The sequence below is a fragment of the Ascochyta rabiei genome, chromosome 18 (genome assembly GCF_004011695.2).
Source record: "Ascochyta rabiei chromosome 18, complete sequence".
In the NCBI taxonomy this organism is placed as follows: domain Eukaryota; kingdom Fungi; phylum Ascomycota; class Dothideomycetes; order Pleosporales; family Didymellaceae; genus Ascochyta; species Ascochyta rabiei.
This window is the reverse complement of record NC_082422.1, coordinates 71,467-94,818: the sequence shown is the minus strand read 5'-3', so window position 1 is coordinate 94,818 and position 23,352 is coordinate 71,467. Positions and strand designations below refer to the sequence as shown.

At 44.8% G+C, this 23,352-nt stretch overlaps 4 protein-coding genes across 4 annotated transcripts, besides 28 other annotated features; all 4 read left to right on the top strand.

Annotated features, from left to right (window-relative positions):
• Positions 1-338: 338 nt before the first annotated feature.
• Positions 339-472: a tandem repeat.
• A 28-nt stretch (positions 473-500) lies between these two features.
• Positions 501-1,909, top strand: EKO05_0009874 (Histone acetyltransferase type B subunit 2; the record flags this gene model as incomplete). The annotated part of the gene is made up of 3 exons (XM_038942871.1): positions 501-691; positions 746-1,684; positions 1,735-1,909. The coding sequence occupies 3 exons, from the start codon at positions 501-503 to the stop codon at positions 1,907-1,909; spliced, it is 1,305 nt and encodes a 434-aa protein (XP_038794433.1).
• Positions 1,910-2,610: 701 nt separating this feature from the next.
• EKO05_0009873 (Dephospho-CoA kinase) lies at positions 2,611-3,423 on the top strand (the record flags this gene model as incomplete). Its single annotated transcript, XM_038946952.1, has 1 exon — positions 2,611-3,423. One exon carries the CDS (start codon positions 2,611-2,613, stop codon positions 3,421-3,423), a length of 813 nt encoding a protein of 270 aa, XP_038794432.1.
• Positions 3,306-3,351: a tandem repeat.
• Positions 3,424-3,650: 227 nt separating the features above from the next.
• Positions 3,651-3,693: a tandem repeat.
• A 7-nt stretch (positions 3,694-3,700) lies between these two features.
• On the top strand, positions 3,701-4,870 carry EKO05_0009872 (uncharacterized protein; the record flags this gene model as incomplete). The annotated part of the gene is made up of 1 exon (XM_038946951.1): positions 3,701-4,870. One exon carries the CDS (start codon positions 3,701-3,703, stop codon positions 4,868-4,870), a length of 1,170 nt encoding a protein of 389 aa, XP_038794431.1.
• Positions 4,871-4,985: 115 nt separating this feature from the next.
• Positions 4,986-5,033: a tandem repeat.
• Positions 5,030-5,056: a tandem repeat.
• A 353-nt stretch (positions 5,057-5,409) lies between these two features.
• Positions 5,410-5,442: a tandem repeat.
• Positions 5,443-5,774: 332 nt separating this feature from the next.
• Positions 5,775-5,819: a tandem repeat.
• Positions 5,820-6,022: 203 nt separating this feature from the next.
• Positions 6,023-6,050: a tandem repeat.
• Positions 6,051-6,306: 256 nt separating this feature from the next.
• On the top strand, positions 6,307-7,642 carry EKO05_0009871 (uncharacterized protein; the record flags this gene model as incomplete). Its single annotated transcript, XM_038942862.1, has 2 exons — positions 6,307-6,391; positions 6,450-7,642. The coding sequence occupies 2 exons, from the start codon at positions 6,307-6,309 to the stop codon at positions 7,640-7,642; spliced, it is 1,278 nt and encodes a 425-aa protein (XP_038794430.1).
• Positions 6,933-6,982: a tandem repeat.
• Positions 7,643-7,749: 107 nt separating the features above from the next.
• Positions 7,750-7,787: a tandem repeat.
• A 2,069-nt stretch (positions 7,788-9,856) lies between these two features.
• Positions 9,857-9,915: a dispersed repeat.
• Positions 9,916-10,397: 482 nt separating this feature from the next.
• Positions 10,398-10,416: a tandem repeat.
• Positions 10,417-10,826: 410 nt separating this feature from the next.
• Positions 10,827-10,890: a tandem repeat.
• Positions 10,891-10,909: 19 nt separating this feature from the next.
• Positions 10,910-11,094: a mobile genetic element.
• A 188-nt stretch (positions 11,095-11,282) lies between these two features.
• Positions 11,283-11,317: a tandem repeat.
• A 1,779-nt stretch (positions 11,318-13,096) lies between these two features.
• Positions 13,097-13,318: a mobile genetic element.
• Positions 13,319-13,920: 602 nt separating this feature from the next.
• Positions 13,921-13,985: a mobile genetic element.
• Positions 13,986-14,063: 78 nt separating this feature from the next.
• Positions 14,064-15,893: a mobile genetic element.
• Positions 15,894-16,276: a dispersed repeat.
• An 81-nt stretch (positions 16,277-16,357) lies between these two features.
• Positions 16,358-16,444: a tandem repeat.
• A 2-nt stretch (positions 16,445-16,446) lies between these two features.
• Positions 16,447-16,555: a dispersed repeat.
• Positions 16,556-16,670: 115 nt separating this feature from the next.
• Positions 16,671-16,820: a dispersed repeat.
• Positions 16,821-17,000: 180 nt separating this feature from the next.
• Positions 17,001-20,241: a mobile genetic element.
• Positions 17,007-17,010: a direct repeat.
• Positions 17,011-17,174: a long terminal repeat.
• Positions 17,011-23,352: part of a mobile genetic element that runs on past the window's edge.
• Positions 17,491-17,544: a tandem repeat.
• Positions 20,241-23,352: part of a mobile genetic element that runs on past the window's edge.

Below are 23,352 nucleotides of genomic sequence, written 5' to 3'. Positions count from 1 at the left end.
AGGCGAATGGCGCGGGCGCGTGGGGTGCGTCGCAGAAGCGAGCAGTGAAGGTGTAGAGAGCGGGGAAGAGAGCGCAAGAAGCGCTGAGTGCGCAGAGGCAGAAAAATAAAGGGGGACGATTCTCGACGCTGGGGTCTTCAAAGAACAGGAGGAGAGGCTCGCGGGCAGCTCTGATGTGATGCTCCAATGCCAAGCCAGGCTCACTAGTGGTGGCGGACAGCAGTCGATGACCGCGCGGTAGGGAAGGCGGTCAGGACCGGCAGTGTTAGCGCAACGCGAGACGCGCTCTGGCACCACCACTTCTGCGAGCTCAAGCATTGGTAGCGACTTGCCTTCACCACAGCACAGCACAGCACAGCATAGCACAACACAGCACAACACAGCACAGCACAACACAGCACAGCACAACACAGCACAGCACAACACAGCACAACACAACACAGCACAACACAACACACCACAGCACACCACACGACATATCGCATACCTGCGCACACACCATGGACGAGACAATGAGCGAAGAACCCAGCTCGCGGGGGAATGAGGACCAGCAGGACGAGGCCGAGCACAAGATCATCAACGAAGAGTACAAGATCTGGAAGAAGAACTCGGTCTTCCTCTACGACATGCTTTATGGGCGCGCGCTGGAATGGCCCACGCTCACGACGCAGTGGCTGCCTGACAAGAAGCCGTGGGTTTGGCTCCGCATCGAGACGTGAAGAGGAGAGGATGCTAACGACAGCAGCGTCGAGGGCACCAGCATGAGCCAGCACCGCGTCATCCTGGGCACACACACATCGAACCAGGCGCAGAACTACCTCCAGATCGCCCACTGCGAGATCCCCGACTTCCGCACCCCCGAGCTGTCTGAGCTCGGCCAGGACCGCGATGAGGTTGGCGGCCATGGCCATGCGAAACGCCCGTTCGACTTCAAGGTCGTGCAGAAGATCAACCACCCGGGCGAAGTCAACAAGGCGCGCTACCAGCCCCAGAACCCAGACATCATCGCCACGCTGTGCACAGACGGTCGCGCCCTCATCTTCGACCGCACAAAACACCCCCTGCAGCCCAAGGGCGACGCCGTCCAGTTCGAGGCCGAGCTGGTGGGCCACGAGAAGGAGGGTTTTGCCATGAGCTGGAGCCCCTTCCACGAGGGCCACCTGGCCACCGGCGGCGAAGACACGACGGTCAAGACGTGGGACATCAAGAGCGGCTTCTCCAAATCCAACAAGACCATCGCCCCGACCGCCTCGTACACCATCCACAGCGCCGTGGTCAACGACGTGCAGTACCACCCCATTCACAACTTCCTCATCGGCTCCGCCTCCGACGACCTCACATGGCAGGTCATCGACACGCGCATGGAGACTCACAAGACGGCGCTGTGGAGGAAGGTGGCCCACGCTGACGCCGTCAACAGCATTGCCTTCCACCCCGAGTTTGACTCGCTGCTGGCGACGGGCTCTGCAGACAAGACGATTGGCATATGGGATCTTCGCAACTTCGAGAAGCCTCTGCACAGCCTCCAGGGCCATCGCAGCGACGTCATTGGCCTGCAATGGCACCCCCAGGACGCCGCCATCCTCGCAAGTTCCAGCTATGATCGCCGCATCCTGCTCTGGGACACGAGCAAGATTGGAGACGAGCAGACCGAGGAGGAGGCCGAGGATGGACCGCCCGAACTGTAAGCTTTGTTTCTGCTTGCATGCTAAAGAAGGATTCTAACACCACCAGCCTCTACATGCACGGCGGCTTCACCAACCGAATCTGCGACTTTGACTGGAACAAGAACGACCCGTGGGTCATGATGGGGGCCGCCGAAGACAACCAGCTGCAGATCTTCCGTCCTGCGCGCAAGCTCGTCGAGCCTGTGCAGAAGACGGTCCACCACGGAGAGGTTTCAGACTAGAATTGTGAAGTGTCCGATTTCGCATGGCTGACGTGCGATTGCAGACCGAGGACAGCAACGACAGCTTGGGTGAAGCGGCAGCAGCGTCGGCTCCTCAACCTGTCAGGCGGGGGAGGGGACGGCCTCGTAAATCCCCGCGACCTGGGGCTGAGCAGGCGTAGGACAAGTCCAGCCACGGTTGTGGTGAACACGCAGAGCTGCGCGAAGTGATGTGTTGTGACAGGGTTGTGACAGGGTTGTGACAGGGTTGTGACAGTGTAGTGACACGGTTCAGCATCGAGCACTCGAGGGCGTTGGGCGCACAAAACGGATATCCCAGAGCAGCGTCAGCTCCATCTCCAATTCCCGCGATAGATTTCAATGCATGCCGCAATCTTCAGACTCGCCGTGTTGCATGGTAGCTGTCTTCGTGGTGCACGCACGACAACGGCCGAGGTACAGGTCCAAGCTCAAGCTCCAGCTCCCCGCATTCGTCGTCACTCTCGTGTCGTCTCATGCATGCAAGCTCCCTCTTACCCAGCATAGCCGGATAGCGATCGACCGCCCTCCATCCCTCTGAGGCTCTCCACCCGACTCCATCCCTCTGAGGCTCTTCACCCGACTCCATCCCTCTGAGGCTCTTCACCCGACTCCATCCCTCTGAGGCTCTTCACCCGACTCCATCCCTCTGAGGCTCTTCACCCGACCGCTGATCGCCCACAATGCTGCTCCTCGGTCTCACAGGCTCCATCGCCACGGGCAAATCGACCGTCTCGTCGCTGCTCCGCCAGGCGCCCTACTCGCTCCCCATCATCGACGCCGACCTGATCGCGCGCCAGGTCGTCGAGCCAGGGACCGCGGGCTACAACGCCATCGTCTCGCACTTCCTGCCTACAACCCCCGACCTCCTCCTCCCCGCCACAGACGCCCATGCGACACCGCGCGGCCGCCCGCTGAACCGCCCCGCGCTTGGCCGCCGCGTCTTCGGCAGCTCGCCCGACAAAGCCGCGGACCGCAAAGTGCTCAACAGCATCGTGCACCCCGCGGTGCGGCGCGAGATGTACAAGCAGATGGTGTGGGCGTATCTGCGCGGGCACTGGGCCGTGGTGCTCGACGTGCCGCTGCTGTTCGAGAGCGGGTGGGAGCGCTACTGCGGCAGCATCGTCGTAGTCGGCGTCAGCGACCCCGCGATCCAGATTCAGCGGCTGCGGGCGCGCGATGCACATCTCACCGAGGAGGACGCGCGGAACCGCGTCATGAGCCAGGGCGACATCAGGGAAAAGGCCGAGCGGTGCTTGAGGCGCGGGGAGGGCAGGGGCGTCGTCGTGTGGAATGACGGCGACAAAGCGCATCTGGAGCGAGAGGTCAAGAGGGTCATGGACGATGTGCGCAGGCGCAGTCCGTGGTGGTGGGCGAAGCTGCTGTGGCTGCTGCCGCCGCTGGGGCTGGTCAGCGGGCTGTGGAGTTGGTGGAACATGCGGAGGGTGCAGCTGAGCTGGGAAGAGGCCAAGAAGAAGGAGAAGGCCAAGTTGTGAACCTTTGCATGGAAGCAAGAATTACGGTAATATTTTGTTTGTTCAATCACCATGTCCTAGCGTTGGCATTCTATCACGGTCTTCGTTCTCCATCTCAGCGCCGGACCCCCTTTACCCTCTACCTTTCACCTCCACTTCTCCCCTCCCACCTTTTTTTCTCAACCCATCGTACACTTTCCCACCTCCCCATCTCATCACCATCCCACCACCACACCTCATCACCATCCCACCACCACACCACCGCACCACCGCACCACCGCACCACAGCACTACCACAATGTCCTCAGCATCCACCCTCGGACCTCCCTCCTACACCGACGGCACGCCCACTCTCCCCCACCGCCTTCCCTCCCCCCACCCTCTCATGTCCACCTCACCCACCACCTCCACCTACACCGGCAGCTACATCGACGACGGCATCGACCTCCTCCCCGCACCAACAGCTCGCGGTTTCGGCCTCACCAATCCCTCCTTGTACACCCCCCGAAGCGCGCACAAGGGCACTGCACCCGCGGCGTGGAACGAGCATGTCGCCAGAGCCGTGGCAGGGGATGTGCGGCGCAGTTTAGCGCGATTGAGACGTGTGGGGGACGTGCAAGTTCGAGGTCTGGAAGACGAAGCGGAGAGGGAGAGGATGGGGGTGGTGAAGGTGCAGGCGCCGGTGAAGTGGGGCACGTTTGTTATTCGGGGGGAGCTGGGGCGGGTGATTGTTGTTGATGCGGAGGGAGAGTTTGATTCTGGGGTGCATGGTGTTGGGGGTGATGACGTTGCCGGGAGGAAGAGGTGGGTTAGGGTTGGGAGTGGCGTTGAGGCGCTGTCGTCGACGAGGAGATCAGATCGTGGCGAGGGATGGGCGGCAATGGTGGGAGCACAGCACGAGCATCTCCCACCTGTCGCTGAGCCAAAACTCGCCTACAGTCACAACGATACAGTCACGATCTCGTCCCCGGCTTCACCAACAGCCTTTCTGATGACACGCGGCCTGAGTGGCTGGCCTTCACGCACGGTATCTCCCAGGGCTACGTCTCCCACCGTGCCGCACGCGATCACCTGGGCCAGTACATCGGTCCCTCAAACACCACCCACGAACACAAAAAGGACGTCAAGATCTCCAGCGAACTTTCCAACCAGCGATCGAAATGCTGGACGCTCCAGCGACGGCAGCGATGTAGGATGGGGCGGCAGCAAGAGCGCACCCAATCCCGGCTGGGGCTCTGACTCCGACTGCGACGACAAAGACGATAAGGAAAGTTGGGACGGCTTCGAGCGGCGCAAGACGGCGAGCGAGGTCAGCGTGGTGGGGAGTGTGAGTGACCGCAGCTGGCCAGGTAGTCAGGACAGCGAGAGACTGCGCAAAAGGAGCAGACCCAACAGACCCAACAGACACGCTCAACCGAACCGGGACACCAGCCAATCCAGCAGCAAGACCCGCCGCGAAAGGAAATAGTCAGGCACGCGTACATGGAGCTCACAACGCGCGACTCCAAAACGCGGACGGACAGACACGACGAAGCCAACATAACACACGCATCTGCTTTGTGAACGAGAAAAGAAGTCGGGTCACATGACAGGACGTCACATGACGTGACATGACATGACATGACCTCACAACCCAGCATAGCACAGCATAGCATGGCGGACGACGGACGTGGCGGACATGAAGGACGTCAAAGAGGCGTCTCGAATCCGGGGTAGGAGGAATGAAAGGAGGCACGTACATCAAAAGGCTCGGTCCGTAGGCGCAAGGGGGGCTGAGGAGAAAAGGATAAGGATGATCTACCCGCATCGTGTCACGTACGCATCACGCATCCCACACAGCCATGGAGAGCAGTAGTAGAGTCTGGGGACGTGACGATTGTACTGCGCTGAACAGCTCCATGTAAGAGATGCGTTACCCGTCTAGACGAAAACGCGTCCGGGGAGCGCTTCGACGCGACAGTCGCGACAGTCAAGGGAACGGACGCCCCACATATCTATCTCGACTCGCCCAGCCACCCAGCCACCCCGCCACCCAGCCACATGCAGCGGTGTATACACAGCACTATACTATGCATGTACTGTGTATGTCCACCAGATACTCGCGCTTTCGCCCCCCGTCTCCAGACCTGCAATGACTCGCGCCGTCTCCACGCCTCCAGACCTCTCACGATGACAGGAGTAGCGCGACGTGAAGTTTCGCACCACGAGCGCGTTCGCGCGCAGCATGAACCACATCCACTACCGCGCATGCACGAGGCGAGGGCTGGCAGGCGTGGACAGCGCACGGCCAGTCGTTGGGCGCTGCATGCAGAGTGGCGTGGTGCAAAGCAAGGTTTCGGGTGCCGGAATCCCTGTGCTAGCGCCGTGTGCTCGCCCTGCCCTGCCCTGCCCTGCCTGTCCTGCATCGTCCTGCCTGCGGGTGGAGCGCTCCAGGACGCGACTTGGGGCGAACAGGTGTCGCGCTAGACGCAAGAGGAACGCGTCGCCAGGCCATTGATTAGGAGCGTGTGCCCGCTTGACTTGATTTCTGGTCTTCCTCTCCTGTTCGCTGTTCCTGAGCCCTTGATTGTCTTTTTTGCGTCTCTGTTGTTGCGACTTGGACTTGCAGCGAACATCTCCCGTTGTTGTTGTTGTTGTTGTTGTTGTTGCTTGGACGACCGCTGGCTTCTGGTAGCCGCCGATTCGCGATACACGTCCGACCCCGCTTGTCGTGTACCGTCAGCTCGACAACCTTGACTACCTCGACTACCTCCGACCTTGACTGACTCGACCACCTCTCACCTTGACTGCCTCGACTTGACTGCCTCAACCACCTCCCACCTTCACTGCCTCCACCACCACCGCGTCGCGCAGCTCGACGCGACCTCTCATTACCCAAAACCGTCCCATCCCTTGTCAGGCGAAATGGCGACTCTTGCGCGCCAGCCGTTTGGCGAAATCAGCACGCCGCGTCTGCAGGCGCTCGGCAGCTCCAAGAACAGGCAGAACGGTAAGACACCTCGCCGGTCGAGCCCTCGTGCTTTGTGGTTACTGAACGCGTTGCGCAGCCCTGTCGCCTAGCGCGCCCACGTTTGCCTGCCCACTGAAGCCCAGCGCCGCATCCTCGACCAGCAAGCGCCAGCGCGAACCGGAAATCTTCGAGGACGACGACTGCGAGAACGCGGATCCGGCTGCCCTCACCTCGCCCACCAAGAAGTCCCGCACCAGCAGCCATGGCTTCGTCAAGCCCGCCCGCTTCTCCATGGTCGCCCCACCCGCCAGGCCCAGCGTCTCTCTCACCGCCAAGCCCGCCCCCTCCATGCCCTACATCCGCAAGTCCCTCTCGTCCCCAAACAGTGCCAAGTCGACGCCCATCACCCACAGCCGCGGATCGCCCAAGAACAAGCGCCTCCACGCCGTCTCCAAGCGCCGCGCCTCTACCTCTCCCTACCGTCGCGTGGACCCGCCTTCTTTCTCTCAGAGCGCCCTGCCCTTCTCCATTGATGCTGCTCTCACCGGCACCCTCTCAAACTACACCCCCAAATCTATCCCCACCGCCACCGTCACCGCCACTGTCGCCGCGACACCGACTCCTGCCCCCCGGCCAGCCTCGTCGCTCGACGAGTCCATGCCCAACGGCTGGTTCTTCGACATCCACGAGGACTCGCCCGAGCAGGAAGCCGCCAACTTGATGGAACACTCCGCCTCCGTCCTCGACATCAGCTCCGACGACGACGCCGAGACCAAGGCGAAGAACGAGGACCTCCTCAGGGGGAAAGAGAACGTCCCGCCGCCTGAGTTTTCTTTGTCACAACCCCGGACAGCGTCTGCAAGCACCATCGACGACGGCGAGGAGACCGAGATTGAAGAGCCCGTAAAGCGCCCCCGCCTGCGCAAGCTCACCCAGGACGCCATGGATGAAGACCGCAGGCCACTTGGTGACCTGCCGCCGAGCGACTTCTACGGCGCCGGCTGCGATGCGAGCTCGTACGTGACGGTTGATACTGGGATCAGGCGGCCCTCGCGGCTGTCCAAGGAAGTGGATGTCGACTCGGCGTCCGAGAATGTAGATCCCGTGAAGAGGCCGAGAGTGGTTGAATCAGTACCTGCAGTTGACGAGCCAGTGGTGGTTGCTGCGAATACCGAAACCAAGACCTACACAGCAGTTGCAACAAGCACATCACCAGAAGAGGAAGAGCACGTCACATCCGCCACCGAACCAACATTACAACCTCTTTCGACTCCAAGTGAAGCGTTATAGCCTTCTTTCTCCATCTGCTGCACTCCAACACGCTTCATTTTCGTCACGAGGTAACGCTGCCACGACACGGCGTTTGGCTTATCATTCTATCAATCATCTTACCTGCGGGGACTGGCGTTTGGGATTGGATCTGGGATTGGGCTTGCAGGCGGATACCTTTTTGCTTTCTGTAGCCACTGTAGCGTTTCTTAGTGCAGCACCAATACACTAACCTCACTTATTCTCCTCTTTACCTGACTACACGCATAACTGCAGATACACTTTTCTTCGTTACAAAGCAATACTGCCACAACACAGCGTTTAGTCTGTTGTTTTGTTAATCATCTCATCTATAGGAGCTTATATTTGGAATTAGATCTACACTTACAGGTATAGTTATACCTTTTTACTTTTCATAGCTGTTGTAGCGTTTCTTAGTACGGCGCTAATACACTTATCTCCTCGCTCGTCCCACCGCTCACTTTATCACGCACATAGCTGTGGTGCAAAAGCGAACCGCAACGGTTAGAGCTGCACGGATCGAAAGACGAGCTACACGTCGAGTCATTGTGTTCAATTCCAGAGTTGGTCAAGGAGAACGACTTGGCAGTGCCCCAGTGCGCAGGACCTTTTGACTGGAACAATCATCTACTACGATATCACCACTGGTATGTCTGCAGCGCCGGGTTTGAGACGGCTAGCCACGTGGGGGAGCTTTGTGGGTTGCTGGGCTGGTCCTCGCGACCTCGCGACCTCAGCTGTCCGTCAAACAGCCTCCTGCCACCACGGATGCGCCATAACCTGGTCTATCGTTGACCTAGCCGTCGGGTCAGGTTTCGTCATTCCAGATATCATCTTCTGTGCCTCGGAACCCAGCTCTTGTCCCCACACCTCGAAGCTCATTTCTGCCTGGTCTTGCACCGCCAACTCAGCCATTTGAGATGCCAATTCGAGAGCTTTTATCTATTTCTCGCTAGCAATGTAGTTGAGAAGGCCCTTGTTTGCTGATCTAAAGTAAGAGAAGTGTTGCGTTGAAATTTCTTGCTCTGGGCTTATGCCAAGCTTGACGAGGTCCTGATAATTGCTAACGAGTAGCACTTCCCTAGCCCTGAGGGTATATATGCACTGCGTGAACGCTTAGCATAAGTTCCTTTAATAATACCTATAAAAATAGTATAGGATATCTTATAACTAGTCTAAATAAGTAAACATCTAATGCTTTAGACAAACCTCTCCTAGTCTGTCCTTCTAGACTGCGCTATATAGCGTTCCCTACTATATAACTAGTCTAAAGCAGCACTCCTGTTTCTAACTTAACAGCGATATCAAAGTCACCTAGAGCGACGTTGGTGATTGTTTTAGTACCCTCTTCGTCGCTAGTCTAGTTGACCAGTATGTTGTCAGGCTTGACTTCTGCCAAGATTGATTGTCAGTTAGGATCTTGTAAATGGAAGATCAAATTTGGACTGGTGATCGTACCAATATGGATCCAGCCCTTGCTATGTAGTTCTTGTATGGCTTCTCCTGTCTGCCGCAATTTTTTCTTCCGTGCTGCATCAGAGATTTTCGAATCTTCCTGAAGCAGTCCAAGCAGGGTGAGTTGGTATTACGGATAGATTAGGACGTTTTCGTCCTCATTGAGATCAACATGCATGCGAAGCCGACGAGACTCAGGAAAATCAGCTACGAGGCGTAAGGACAGGTCATAGAATAATTTGGGCACGCGCTGGAACAGGAAAGACTAGTTATAAGATCTAAATTAACTATTGTTAAGCGAAACTCTAGGTGTAAGGTCTGTATAACGTACTCAGCTTTAAAAATGTTTAATCTAGGATCTTTGCGCTTCTAAAGCACCTCCTGTTAAATGTATACACAACTAGATTTGCTTAAGATAGTAGATGCTATTCTGATGCCTATACGTGAAATTAGGCATAGGTAATAATCTAGACAATTAAGAAGTATAAATAAAGACTTGGACATCAGGAATCTATAGGATAGAAGTTGTCTTAACAGTTGGAAAATTTTCGTAGTTACGGGTGACGATTACGGACAGAGTGGAAATGTCGCAGTAAATACCTACTTATTTGCGGAGCAAGAGGCTAGTCTTTTGCTTCCACAGTTATAAGCCCTTATTATCCGCACGTTTCTGCGTCAGCAAGCCTAGGGTAGAATTCTCTAAAGCTAGTGACCTTAAGCAAGCTAAGCAAAAAAGAAGTAGCGTTAAGACTACAAGACTGTAACGACGCAGGATGATAGAAGTCTCTAATAGATGTGGGTAACCGCTACGAGGTGTATGGGAGCACTAGGATAGTTTACACAGAGAATTGTTCTATTCCTATAGGTCTTATCTAAAAGAATACTTAAAAACTAGCTCTCTATACCTATTGACCTTGTGCCTTTTATACCTTATTAGAGTTAGGAAGAATTAGAGTGCTGGCCTAGGGTGTGGGGTGGACACAGATGTAACAGCACAAAGCTAGTAATAAGTTAGAGAGGAATTAGACAAGGCTTTAGGTAACTAGTGTGTTACACTACCCCCCCCCCCTTTTATAGGCAGATTGTCCTAATACGCATAAAAATCTATATTAATGTCCTCTAGCAGGATTATACCTATTTAGCGTTATTTCAAGGTATTAGTAGCTTACTATTATGTTATTTTAATTTTATGTTAATATTTTTATCTAAGGTAAAGATTACTCTTTCTTGCCTACAATATTGTTGCCTAATTTTAAGGGAAAACTAAGCTATTACCTTTGTTGTTTAGTATGCTATCTGTTTATTATTGTTATTATTATCTAGGCGCGTCACGTATGTATATAAACAGACTATTCCTACACCTTTCCTTACTCTAATAGACACTATTTCTTGCTATAAGCATACCTGCTACACTACCTTATATTCTTTCTAAAATAATTATAGGTTTTATTACTTAGTTACTATACTAATACTAGTCCTGCCTAGAGCTCTTGTAGAGGCCTACAGGGTTATCTGTATTTATTTAGTTTACACCTTTATAAGGGGAAGAGAAGTTAATTACAGCTTTCTTAAGGCGTTATTATCTAAGTATGCTTATTACACACTAAAATATAAGAAGTATTACCTAGTAAGTATAATCTTTCCCTATTTTTACCTAATACTAACAATTTTTATGTTCTAGTTTACGCTAGTCTAGAATACATAACTTTTTTAGGCAACCTTACTACGTAGAGGTAAGAGGTAAGGGAAGAGAGAGAGGATACAGAGTTAGCGGTAGAGGTAGTAGAGTTAAGGTAGGATGCCTAGCGTATTGTTATAGAGTTAGTAAAGAATCTAGCAAGTATAGTACAGGTAGCAACTACCTAGCTTAAAGAAATCTCTACTACTAACATAATGCTACACTAGTACTATATTAGCCTAACTAAGGAAGGAGTATTAGAGAGGAGGAGGAAGGCAAAGTTAGTAGAGAATGTAGGGGTGTTGACTAGGGAGGTAGTTAAGCTGCGACAAGAGATGGTCTGTTAAGGTACTAGAGTTAGAGAGGTGTTAGCAAAGCCAGCACCTGCTCTATCTCCTAAGAAGAAGGGTAGTGCTAATAAGCTAGATATCCTAGCTAACAGTAACTCTATTATAAGTAACATTAAGGACCTATAAGAGGGTTTCCTTATTTATATAGTAAAGAAGGTTCTTTTTCTTTTTTATTCTTTTTCCTTTGTCTTTCTAATGTACAACGCAGTTAGAGGCGTTTTAGATTTAATAGATTTCCTTTGTCTTTTTCTAAATTAAGATGTCTTTATGCTTACTAAATCTCCTAGCCTTCTTTCTATACTTGAATCTACTTAGTTAGTGCCTTTAGAGGCCTAGGTTAATTAGGGTACTTGTTGTGGTATAACCTTAGCTTATATAGAGCTCCTGTAAAGTTCTCTGCAGGATACTAGGTTAGGTCTAGGTTATAGCTAACCTACCTTACACAGTACTTAAACTTTTAGCAGATAATCTTACTAGCTAAAATTTCTTAAACTTCCTATTCTTCTACGCCTTAGATAGGGATACCTGTAGGTTTTAGGGCCTCTTGTCTAGGTAAGGGGTTATTTAGATCCTTATATAAGACGTTTAGTGTAAACACATTATATATTTTTAAGCCTAGTAGAAGTTTTAAATAATACAAGTAACCTACCTACTCTAGGACCTTAAAGGGACCTTCCTACTTGTTAGATAGCTTCTAGCTTAGTTGCTCTATTTTTAATTTCTAGGTAGAAAGATACACTTTGTTACTAATAGTCTAGTTTATAGGGTAATAGTAGCTTTTAACTATAGAGCGTATATAGTCTTAAGCGTTCTCTATATTTTCTTTAGCTACCTCCTAGGGGTTATGCATGCAGGTAGCTAATACTAAGGCATCCTTATAATTAAGTTTCTTAACTAGGTTTGTTCCTAAATTAGCCCTATTCTTATCTTAACTCTGTTTAGGCTTACTACTATAGATAGCTTAGTAAGGCAATATTCTAATTAAGGAATGTAGCAGAGTAAGCTAGGCACAGTTAATAATTAGGAGGAGTTTAGACTAGTTATCTTAGTAGTATAAAATAAATAGGCAAAGTTGCTAATCTATATACTTATTAAGAATTTCTGTTTAGCTATTAGTTTTCTTACTATAGGCTGTAGATAGTTTAATCTTTACGCCTATAATTTACCAGAATTCTAACTAGAAGGTTAATATAAATTATAGTCCTTAGTTACTTACAATATTTTTAGGGGTGTGTCTAAATTCTTATACCTATTATGTAAACAAGTTTACTATCCTACGTGCTGTTATTGTTTTATACCACAGTATTACTATAGCTTATTTAGTTAAGTAATTAATAATAACTATAATCTAGTTATAGCCTGATTTATCATTAGGGAAGTCTTTAAAGTTAATACATAGATGTTGTATTAGTTTGTTAGGTATTAGCAAGGGATGTGAGTATCTGTAGAGTTAGGTCTGTTTTTAGTAACCTTAAAAATAATAAATGCAATTCTGGACATATTGTTTACAAGTAGCACTTATCCCCTTCTAGTAGTATTGTTGTAACAGTATTTAATAAGTCTTCTTCGCACTAGGATAAGCAGTTAATAGTTAGTTATAGGCCTCTCTAATTAGGCAGGTGTATAAGGTAGAGTTAGCTAGTATATATAATTAATCCTAATAGAGTAGGAGTCTGTTATAGATCTGATATGGCGATACTAGAGACAAGCGTTCTTACTTAAAGGATTTCTAATTTTCTTTAATAAGGGCTTAGATTAATTTAAGCAAATCTAGGTCTATAACGGGTTATATTAATTAGATAGTCGATACAGCTAGGTTAGTTTTAGCTAGGTATTTCTAAGCTAAATTAGAATTAATCTGTTTGCGTAACTGCTGTAGTCCTAACAGTACTTAGGATTAGTTATCTTTCTAGGCAGATTTAAGGTTTACTAGATTTTGCTCTTATTAACTAAGGATATTAGCATGCTTATTGTTCTTTCCTAAGGTATATTTAATCCAGAAGTTAGACAGAGCAAGGGCTTCTGCCTATTGTGCTTATTAAGCGTTTAGAACTTTAGTAGTTATAAAATATTCTAAGGATTAATAGTTAGAGTAGACACAGATCTGTTTTGTAGTAGAGGTAAGTTTAGATCTCTACTTGTAGAATGCTTATAAAATAGTAAATAGTTCCTTGTTATATATCTCCTAGCTAAGCTTAGCACTAGAGAGTACTTAGCTGTAGAAAGTAACTAGGTACTATTTATTATTTAGGTGTTGTCAGGACATAACTCCTACAACAACTGTATTAGATATATTAATTTTAATCTCTATATTATACTTAGGGTTAAAGTAACATAAAGTAGGTATAGATAATAGTGCCTCTGTTAAGCTTTTAAAACTAGATTAGCATTAAGTAGTCTATTTAAATAGGTTTACTAGGCTTTATACGGTAATAAGGGGCTTAGCTATATATAAGAATTTAGGTACATATTGTTAATAGAACCTAGTAAAGCCTAAGAACAACTTTGCCCTAGTAATAGTAGTAGGAGGGATCTAATTTCCTAGGGCTTGTACTTTCTTAGAATCTACTTGAATTCCTTTGTTAGTTAGGATATAACCTAGGTATTTGGTACAAGTAACGTAGAACTTGCTTTTCTTAATATCTACTTGTAGTCCAGCTAATTAGAGATGTTCTAATCCTAGTTTAACGTGGCGCTTATGTGTAGCTAGGTCTTTAGAGGAGATAAGGATGTTATTTAGGTACGCAATATAGAAGTTGTTAAGGTATTTAATAAGAACATTATTTATATATTATTAGTTTGTAGCTAGTCTATTACATAATCTAAATAGTAGAACCTTATACTTATAACTGCTGTAATAACTATAAAAAATAGTGTACTCTTCTAACGCAGGGTCTATATGAATTCTATTAAAGGTGTTCTAGATATTAAACTTAGAAAAGATCTTAGCTATTAAAGGTTAGGTAGGTAGCTTATCTATGCGCAGTATTAGATAGGAGTCTTTCCTAGTAAGAGCGTTAAGTTTGCGGTAGTTAACGCAAATGCGCAGGCTTCTATTTAGCTTATTCATATGAAGTATTAGCAATATAAAAGGGCTTTAACTATATTTAATCTAACTGTACTTAAGTTAATCTTGCACAAACATCTTAGTAGCCTTAAGTTCTTTAAGATTTTGCTTATACAGGGGCAAGTAGGGATTTAGTAATTATTCTTCTAAGATAATTTTATAGTTATAAGGGTAGAGTTCTAGAAGGGTTTTAGACTCTGTTTTGCTAAACACATTAGCATATTAGGCGTATTTCTCTAGCAATTGCTCTTTTAAGAGGTAGGCTTTTTCTAGATTGTCTAGGTTAAGATAGTTATTAATAAGGCAGTTGATTTTATATAGACTAGTAGTAAGGAATTTATTATATAGTCTTTTAATAGAAAAGTAAAAGGAGTTTATAGAAGTTATGAAAATATTAACAGCTTAGGTTAGAAGCAAGTTAGCAGCCATTTAGGTCTGGGCTACTGCTAAGGTTTTAGATTTTAGTAATTGTAAATTTCCTCTAATCTAATAGATAGAATAGTTTAGGCTTTAGCTCTAATAATACTCCTTTGTATTCTATAAGTAATCTCTGCGTTATATGTACTGTAAGACATAAGCTTAAGATATAGGGTAGTTAAGGGTTATTAATAATAGAGGGGCAGGGTTATATAAATAAGGATACTTTACTAGCTATATAAGCTAAGTCTGTTCTATATTAAGCTAGAGCTTAAGACATTTAAACTATTTAATACTAATAATACAATCCTAAGATTCTAGGTTAACAATAACAAAGAGGTAGTTAAAGATCTTAGGCCTCTTAATTATTAGGTGTAGCTGTATATACTAGCTTACTAGAGTTATAATTTAGTCTTAGAATCCTTTTATAGTAATCTTAAAGGGTAGCTTTTAGATAGGAGTCCTGAGCACTAAAGCGACTAAGAAGCAATTTTAGAGTCTAGGAATAAAAATCCTTAGGCACTAGTGTTAACTAAGGTGTTAGGTTATACGCCTAGCCCTTAATTTAATAGAATAGAAGAAACAAGAAAATAGGGTCTACTAAACAAATAAGATAAGGAGAGGTTAAATAGGTTATATCGATTTAGGCCTAGGTAAGGTTATCCTCCTAGGCAGAACTGTTTCTCTTAGGTATTAGGTCCTCTTTAAAGTCTTCTTTAGCATTAACGTAATCTTTAGTATCTACCTAGATTTCTTAAGTTTAAGGACTAGTGCAATCTTTTGTAAAATAACCTGCCTTACTATAGGTGCAATAGTTACCTAGAGTTAGCACTTATACAGGTGTAGCTTAGGAGGTAGTTCTAGGTAGAGGTAGAATAGGTGTTAAAGGCTTCTAAATGCTAGGGGTAGGTTAGTTTAGAAGTAGGTTATTAGAACAAGGCTAAATATTAGCTGTTTAGGGTTAGGTCTAAGTTAGGATAGTGTTAGGTAGGGTATAGACAGGGTTCTGTTTTCTTTCTATATTATACGCTGTTAAGTGCTTTACTATAAGTTTAAATAAGTTATCCTACTATCTTTTAAATCCTAGATTTAGACTTTAGAGGGCTAGAGTAATCTTTGTCTACAGGTAGTAAAACTATCCTAACTTAGGTACCTATCCCTAAATAGTAGAACTTAGGAATTGTGCTTTAAAAGTTAGAAATGTATTATCCTTTCCTATTTATAGGCAGTTAAACACAGCCTAACTCTTAGCTTTCTTATTTCTAGTAATAAAATAAGAGTAGAGAAGCGTAATTATTTCCTTAGTGTTCTAAAAATAATCTAAGTTATAAGATAAGTATTAGGGCTTAAGGTATTCCTTAGTAAGCCTAGGAGTGTATCCCTATACTAGAGCTATATCAGCTCTCTCTATAGGATAGTAATCTAAATTAATATTAAGTTAGTTGTAAATTAAGGCTTGCCACTGTTTAAAGGTAGGTTCTTTGCTATTACTTAATTTGTTAATATTTAGAGTTTGTTTACTAAGCCTAGGGGTAAAAACAGGGCTTAGAGAACTAAATCTCTAAGTTAGTTAGGGGGACTTAGTAGTAGGCACAGAATTATCTTTATATAGAGAGGTTTGTGCTTAAAGCCTAGCTATTTTAGACTGTAGTCGGTCTATCTCTGTACGCAGCTTGTCCTACGCTGGCAAAAGGGTAGAGGGTACCCCAGGGTTGGGTAGGGGTTGGATACGGTCTGCACGGACGTTAGGTAGGGGTAGGGTAGGGGTAGGGTCCACATGAGGTAGGGGTAGGGTAGGGTCTGCACGGCTGTTAGGTAGGGGTAGGGTAGGGGTACCTCTAGCGTGGGGTAGGGGTAGGGTACAGTCCGCACAGACTAGGGGTAGGGGTAGAGGTTAGGTAGGGTAGGGTTAGGTAGGGGTTAGGTAGAGGTTAGGTAGGGGTAGGGTAGGGGTAAAGTAATCTTCTATAATACTACAGACAACATACTTAGTAGTATACTACTTAGAAATGCTGTATACACATAGAACTTAATTTTAAAAGATTTAAATAAAAGACAGAATTCTTAGATTTTCTCTATTTATAACAGCTATTTATTACAGAACTATGTATCTTAATACTATAGTGGCCTTGCTCTCTTTTGCAGCTACTGTTCTTGCCAAGATAGAGTTAATAGACTAGTTTCTTTAGTACTACTACTGTGTTACTCTTCTTCTATAACCTCTGTTTCTAGACTAGAACAAGCTAGTACCTTAAAGAGATTATCTAGCTTATCTAAAGCTGCCTCCTCCCCCTCTTGTATCTGTGCTAAAGTAAGAGAATTCTTTAGAATTATAATCTAGTGTATTGTAGTAGCAGATAACCTATACTGTTAGTCCCTAATCACATCCCTAGCTGTGTTAATGTTAGATAATATGCTTAATGTGCAAAGATAATAATTAAGGTGATTAATTGATAATTATCTGTCTTAATGGCTGATTTTATGTGTGTGTGCCGCTAGCCCCTAAGTTAACTAAGGTTAACCCTAAAACCCCTAACTTGGTTTGGCAAGGTCGGTTATCTAACACACCCCCTTAGCTGTAAGGCCCCTTAAAGCTGGACACAATTAGCTCTTATTGTACCTCTAGGTTAGCGAGCTTTTAGTTAAGTAATTCTATCTAGGTGTTAGCTAGCTTTCTTCGTTCAGTATGTTTCTCTAGTCCTAGCTGCCTTGGGAAGGTTAACTACTTGCTTATAGGCAGAGCCTTTATAAGTCTGTTAGCTAACATGTTAGTGGATAGGACATAGGTTACTGTTATAGTGCCTTTATTTACCTCTTATTGTAGCTAGTAGTTATAAATGTCTATATGTTGTAGTTTAGTTTAGAGTTTTAAGACTGCCTTATTAATTAATTAGATAGTCTAGGTATTATTATATTAAATAGTAATTGTTAATTATAAGAGGTGTATGCTAAGTTCTAATAATAGTTATAAGATAAAGATAGCTTCCTTAGCTACCTGTGCTAGGGCAAGTAGCTTTGCTTTAGTTGTTAATATAGTAACTATGTCTTGTTTATTAGCTCTCTAGGTAATAAGTCCTCTATATAGTTTAATAGTATATCCTTAGAAGCTCTTCCTGTTAAGAGTATTATTAGCAAATAATATATTACTAGCAACTACTAGGTGCCTGTTGCCTCTAAAGGTAAGGGATAGGTCTTGCGTTCGTTATAGGTATAATAGTACTTAATCTGCTGTGTTATAGTGCTGCTGTCTAGGGTTAGTTAGAAACTGTGCTAGCCTAGATATGGCAAAGGCAATGTTAGGCCTAGTAGTAACCGCAGTAAAGAGGAGAGATCTAATCTTTCTCTAGTATTTATTAATTTCTAATGCTGCAGCTTCCCCTTTATTTAGTAGAAGCTTAATACTTAATATTAGTGTGTTATGTTGTATGTCTGTCTTATCTGCTAGAAAGTTAATTTTGTTAATGTATAACACCTATAAGAGGAGGATCCTTAGGTTGTCTTAATCTTAGGTTATCTCTACTCCTAGGAACTATTGCAGATTGTTTCCTCCTGTAACAGCGTATTTATTAGTAATATAGCTAAGGGCCTTATCTGCCTTATGTTTTCTAGTTAGGTAATAAGCTATAATAATATTGTCTATATAGAAGAAGATAGTAACTCTATTCTTAAGTAAGCAGCAGGGTTTATAGGGAACAACTGTAAATCTATAGCTTGTTAGAGTAGATGTAAATTCCTTCTACTAGAGGAGTAGAGAGATTCTTAGTCTATATAGTGCCCTGTGTAGCTATAGAACTGTACCTAGTTTCTAATACCTGCGTAGCATTCTTATATAGACCTCTCTGTTAATTAATATATAAATAGAGGCGTTTATAACATTAAACTACTTCAGTTCTAGGTTATGTGCTGCTAAAATTGCTATAAGCATTCTAAAGGACCTGCTAGCTAGTGTTGCTGCGTAGGTATCTTTAGAAGTAATGTTTTGTTACTAGTTACCTTAGACTACTAGTTGCGCCTTATATTTAAGTAGGTAGTAGTTCTTATTAAGCTTATATGTGTATACCTATATACAGTTAAGTATCTAGTATCCTACTACCTTAGTCTTTGTTAGGGGTACTTTAGACTATAACTTTATGCTCTAATAGCTGCTAATGTGTTCTTGCTTAGCTTCTTTAAACCATTTGTGAAGCAGGTGGTCCTCTAGGTTTAATTATGCCATTAGCTCTAGTAGGAGTTAGCTTTAATAAGGCTTAAGCCCTTTTATTAGCATTTATTTTAACCTAGCCTTATTAATATTATTGCCCTAGTATGTGCCTATGCATCTGCCCTATATGCTAGCTATAAATACAGCTTTCTTTAGGATAGTTTATAAAGTTCCTTAAGATTGCGCTAGCGTTAATTTTAACCAATTAGCAGTTAACTAGTGCTACCTGCTAACTCCTAATTCGCTGTTACCTCTTACTAACTAGGATAATAACAACATGTTTATTAACAACGCAACTAGTAGCAGAGTTAGAGGAGGATTTAGATATATATGTCTAGCTTTCTGTCTATTATTATATCCTAGTTAATCTTCTATAGTATTTAAGTGTGTAATAGTATTATCCTTATAGAATAACTAGATTTTAGCCTTATTTTAGGGTAGAGGCAGAAGCTCTACGCTTCTTGTCTATGTTGCTATCTCTTTAAGAGTGCTGTACATAAGGTTGTCTATTAGGTCCTAAGTCTAGCTACTAAAGACAGTATCCTTTTTAAAGATTACATCTCTTATGCTAATAACTTTTACTAAAGTAGGAATCTATATCTAATATATATTTAAGGATTAGTATCCTACTAGGTATTCTACCTATAATCTTAGGTCTAGTTACTAGAGTTATAATTTTCCTTAAAGGGTGTTACTTATACGAGTAAAGGCTTTATATCTATATACTTTTAGATATACCTAGTTTAGTTTCCTGCTTTATATGTTTAGGCTAGCTAGTTAAGCTATATAGGTGAAGAACATATTATAGGGTGTTTTCTAGTTATTTAATAACCTTAGTGTTTAGTTGTGTAGGTATACTACTGCCATTATAATCTCTAGCTATATTTCCTATAGTAGATTTGCGTCTAATCTTATAGTGCGTGCCTTATCTTTTATTACACCCCCTAAGCGTTTAGCACCTCTGTTCTGTGCTTAGGTGTCTGGTGTAGAAGGCTTAAGCCTAATTAATTGTGCAGCGCACTATCTTAATACTTCTAGTTTTATTATAGTAATTTTACTTTTACACTTAATTACCTTAACCTAGATTTTGTATTATTTTAACAGGAATTGTGTAAGAGTGTCTAGGAAGTAGATAATTGTCTTTCCTAGTTAATTATCTTTAAAATAGAAGTCCTAGAGGAAGCTAGATTGCCTGTTAACAGCAAGTAACTAGCTCTTTTCCTTAGTAAAGCTTCCTTCTTTATATAAGTGGAAGTTAATTGCTATGCGCTCTCCTAGTCCTTTATCGCTTGTTTGTGGTGTTTAACTAATTTGCCTCTTAGTCTTAGCCTGTCCGCAAGCATCACATTATACTGTAGTAATACCCCTAACTCTTACCCCCTAAGATTGTTAGATAAGGTGTTTAATAGTAGTAGCTCTAGGGTGCCCTATGTTATGGACTGGCCTTAGGGTGGGATGTAATAAGGGTCGATATGGTATTATATCTCTTAAGGAGGTAACACGTTGCGTGTCCTTCTAATATGTCTATAGGGCACGTAACCGCCCTGTCTTGCTTAAGGCTTAGACAAGGTCTAAGCCTATAACATACCTCCTTTCCTTATCTCTCCCTAGCTAAATGTATTTTGTAGGGTCTTTTCTGTGTTTTGCGTGGGTTAGAGGGACGCTAGTAGCAGGTAAACCCTAGAGCTGGTTGTAGTTGCGTAAGGGCCCGCCTCTTAGTAGGTTAGCTGCTAGTCTAGTCTGTAGTTTACCAGGGGTGGTCCCTACGCGCACCTAGGTTATTTTTGTTTTATCTAGCGTACCTTCCTAAGTTAGACACTGTACTACTCTATACTTCTGCCTAATCTACCTATAATACACCTACCTAACTTTTTATACGCGCCCTTGCCCTATCTACTATATCTATTATTACCTCTAGTTATAGCTATTAGGCTACTAGTTAAGGAGCTAGTAGTCCCCCTAGAGGGGGCGGTTGTGGTCTGCTACAGTCCCTCCCCTCTACCTACAACATACCCCTAGTATTTCTTATCTATAGTTTCTAATCTAGTTATAGGGCCTAACTATATATATAGAAAGCTTACTACTATTGTATAGGCAACTACAAAGTTAAGAGTAACTTAGATAATAAGGACTTAGTCTCTGTCTCTGCTAGCGCTGTCCTGTGCTACCCCTGCTGCCTCCTTACTATTCTTACTAGTTAGTCTTGTAAGTGCCTACGTCTGTTATAGGTCTACTTGCTCGCTAATTTCTTCTACAGCTAACTACGTTCTAGGTGCTAGTAAGACCTGTTGTACCTATGCTAAGCGTAAGTATGTTTATATTTATAACAACAACCTCTTTACTATAAACGCTAAGCTCTACTATACCTAGTGTAATTTTAAGTACTACATTAACGTACGTGTTCCTGTTCTAGCCCCTTATTTCTAACTAATAGTAGCTAAGGTGTTGGCACGCGCTAGTAACGCCTATGTTAAGACGCCTAGCACCTAGGGTATAGGCAGTAATAAGGCTAACTAGAGGCGTTAGCCTATTTTCTACTGTAAGTTACCCCCTTGTTGCTACTATAGGTTATCCTTTCTAACGTAATATTTTTACTAAGCGCCTACTATAAGCACCAGCAGGTGTATAAGGCTACTCTTAACCTAGCCCTAGCTAACCCTATGCTAGCAAAGCGGTTAACCTCTACTTACGCTGCCTATTCCCCTACTAAGCCTAGTACCTAGGTCACTCTGCCTACTACGCTGTTGTCTAGGCGTTGTAGCAGTAACTAACTAGACGCCTACCTCTAACAGTTTGTAGCTGCTATAGGGTTAGCCTTCTAGTCTTAGACTAAGCGCATAAACGGCATAGAGGCAGTCTAGGCCTATACTACTGTAAGAATTTCTGTCTATATTAGGTGCGCAGCTAACTAGATCTAAAGGACACTATTAACTAAGTTAAGCGCCTGCTTACTACGCTCTGCTGCTGCCTAGAGTATACCCTAGCATCCTGCCTATCCTACTACTACTGCTCTAACTCCCCTAATAAGCGCTGCTTGTCTGTCTGCTAGCTCTGCTCACCACCCTACTGTTGCTACTCTCCCTCCCCTGCAGAGTTGCCTACGCCCCTACGCTAGCGCTGCTCTCCCTCCCTTACAAGGTCCCCTATGCCCCCTTACTATTACTACGTCTCCTCCCCTATAGAGCTACGCGCACCTACCTGCTATTACTACTTACCTTTCCCTATAGAGCTACGCACGCCTAACTACAACTTTAAGGAAATATTATAGTTAATATATAGCAGTACTATTAAGGTAGATATAGAGGGTGGTAATAATAACTATAAGGTTAACTGCTGCTGCTGTAACGCGCAGAACTAGGCCCTAGACGCAGCTACTACTGCCTGTTATTCCCTATCTATAAACAATAACATCTTTTTTAAGTCTTAAGGCTTACTACTAGTTACTAGGTAGTGTGTAAGTAAGGCGGCGGTGTACTGTTACTGTAAGGTCCCTAAGCTCTCCTGCGCTAGGCCTTATACCCTACGCAGTATCTCCTAATAGGACCCTATAAGGGTTATTATAAATAATAAAAGTTTCTCTTTCTTTATATCTACTTCTTACGTGCTGTATATATTACTGCAAAGGCCTCTTAGGCCTTTATGTCCTATAACGCTTCTAGTAGTTTCTACGTTAGCTTTGTATATCCCTTCTATTTAACTAGAACCTATAACTTGTTCTGCCTACAAGCCCTCTTTTCTTTTAGGATAGACTCTACCTCCTATTCAGCTAGGGTTAGGTTGTCCTCTTCTGGGACAACTAGCAGGCCTAGTCTACTTTCCTGTAGGCGCTGTATTAGTAACAGGTTAGAAGCTATACGTTCTAGTAGGTCTATATACACTATCTTATAGAGGTTACCTAGTAAATCTAGAGTAACTATTAGAGGGGTAGGAACCGCAACTACTATGTACTGGGCTTGTAACTAGTCTAGCTTCTAGCTTAGCCTGTTAGTTTTTATATTGCAGAGGGAAAATTACACCTTATCTCCTATGTAGTACTGCTCTGTAGGCCTATAGCTGCGGTCTGTTACGTTCTAGGTGCGTTATTGCACCTATGCTATAGCTGCCTAGGTAAGCTCTATGCCTTGCTAGAGGTGGTCTAGGAAATAGACCGCCTGTCCCTGTAGTGTGTTCTAGCTAACAGTTAGTAGTACTGTTGTCTGTAGGAGGTCTATATTATACCTGTAGAGGAGCAGGTTAGAACTAACTATAGTAACTAAAGAGTTACAATTGTTAAGTGCTAGTTAGTAGGCTAGAAGACAGTTAGGCTAGTTATTCTGTTTAAAGTTAACTATAACCTGTAGGACTGCCTGCACCTCTTAGTTAGCACACTCTGTCCCTCTGTCTGTCTAGGGGTGGTAGGCTGTAGAGAGTAGCTGGTCTACCCCTACAAGGCTACACAGCATTGTCCAAAAATGTCCTAGCTAGTCTAAGCTGCAGTCTAAGATTATAGAGCTAGGAAAGCCTTATAACTACTACTATATATTACAAAAGACCTTAGTGTAA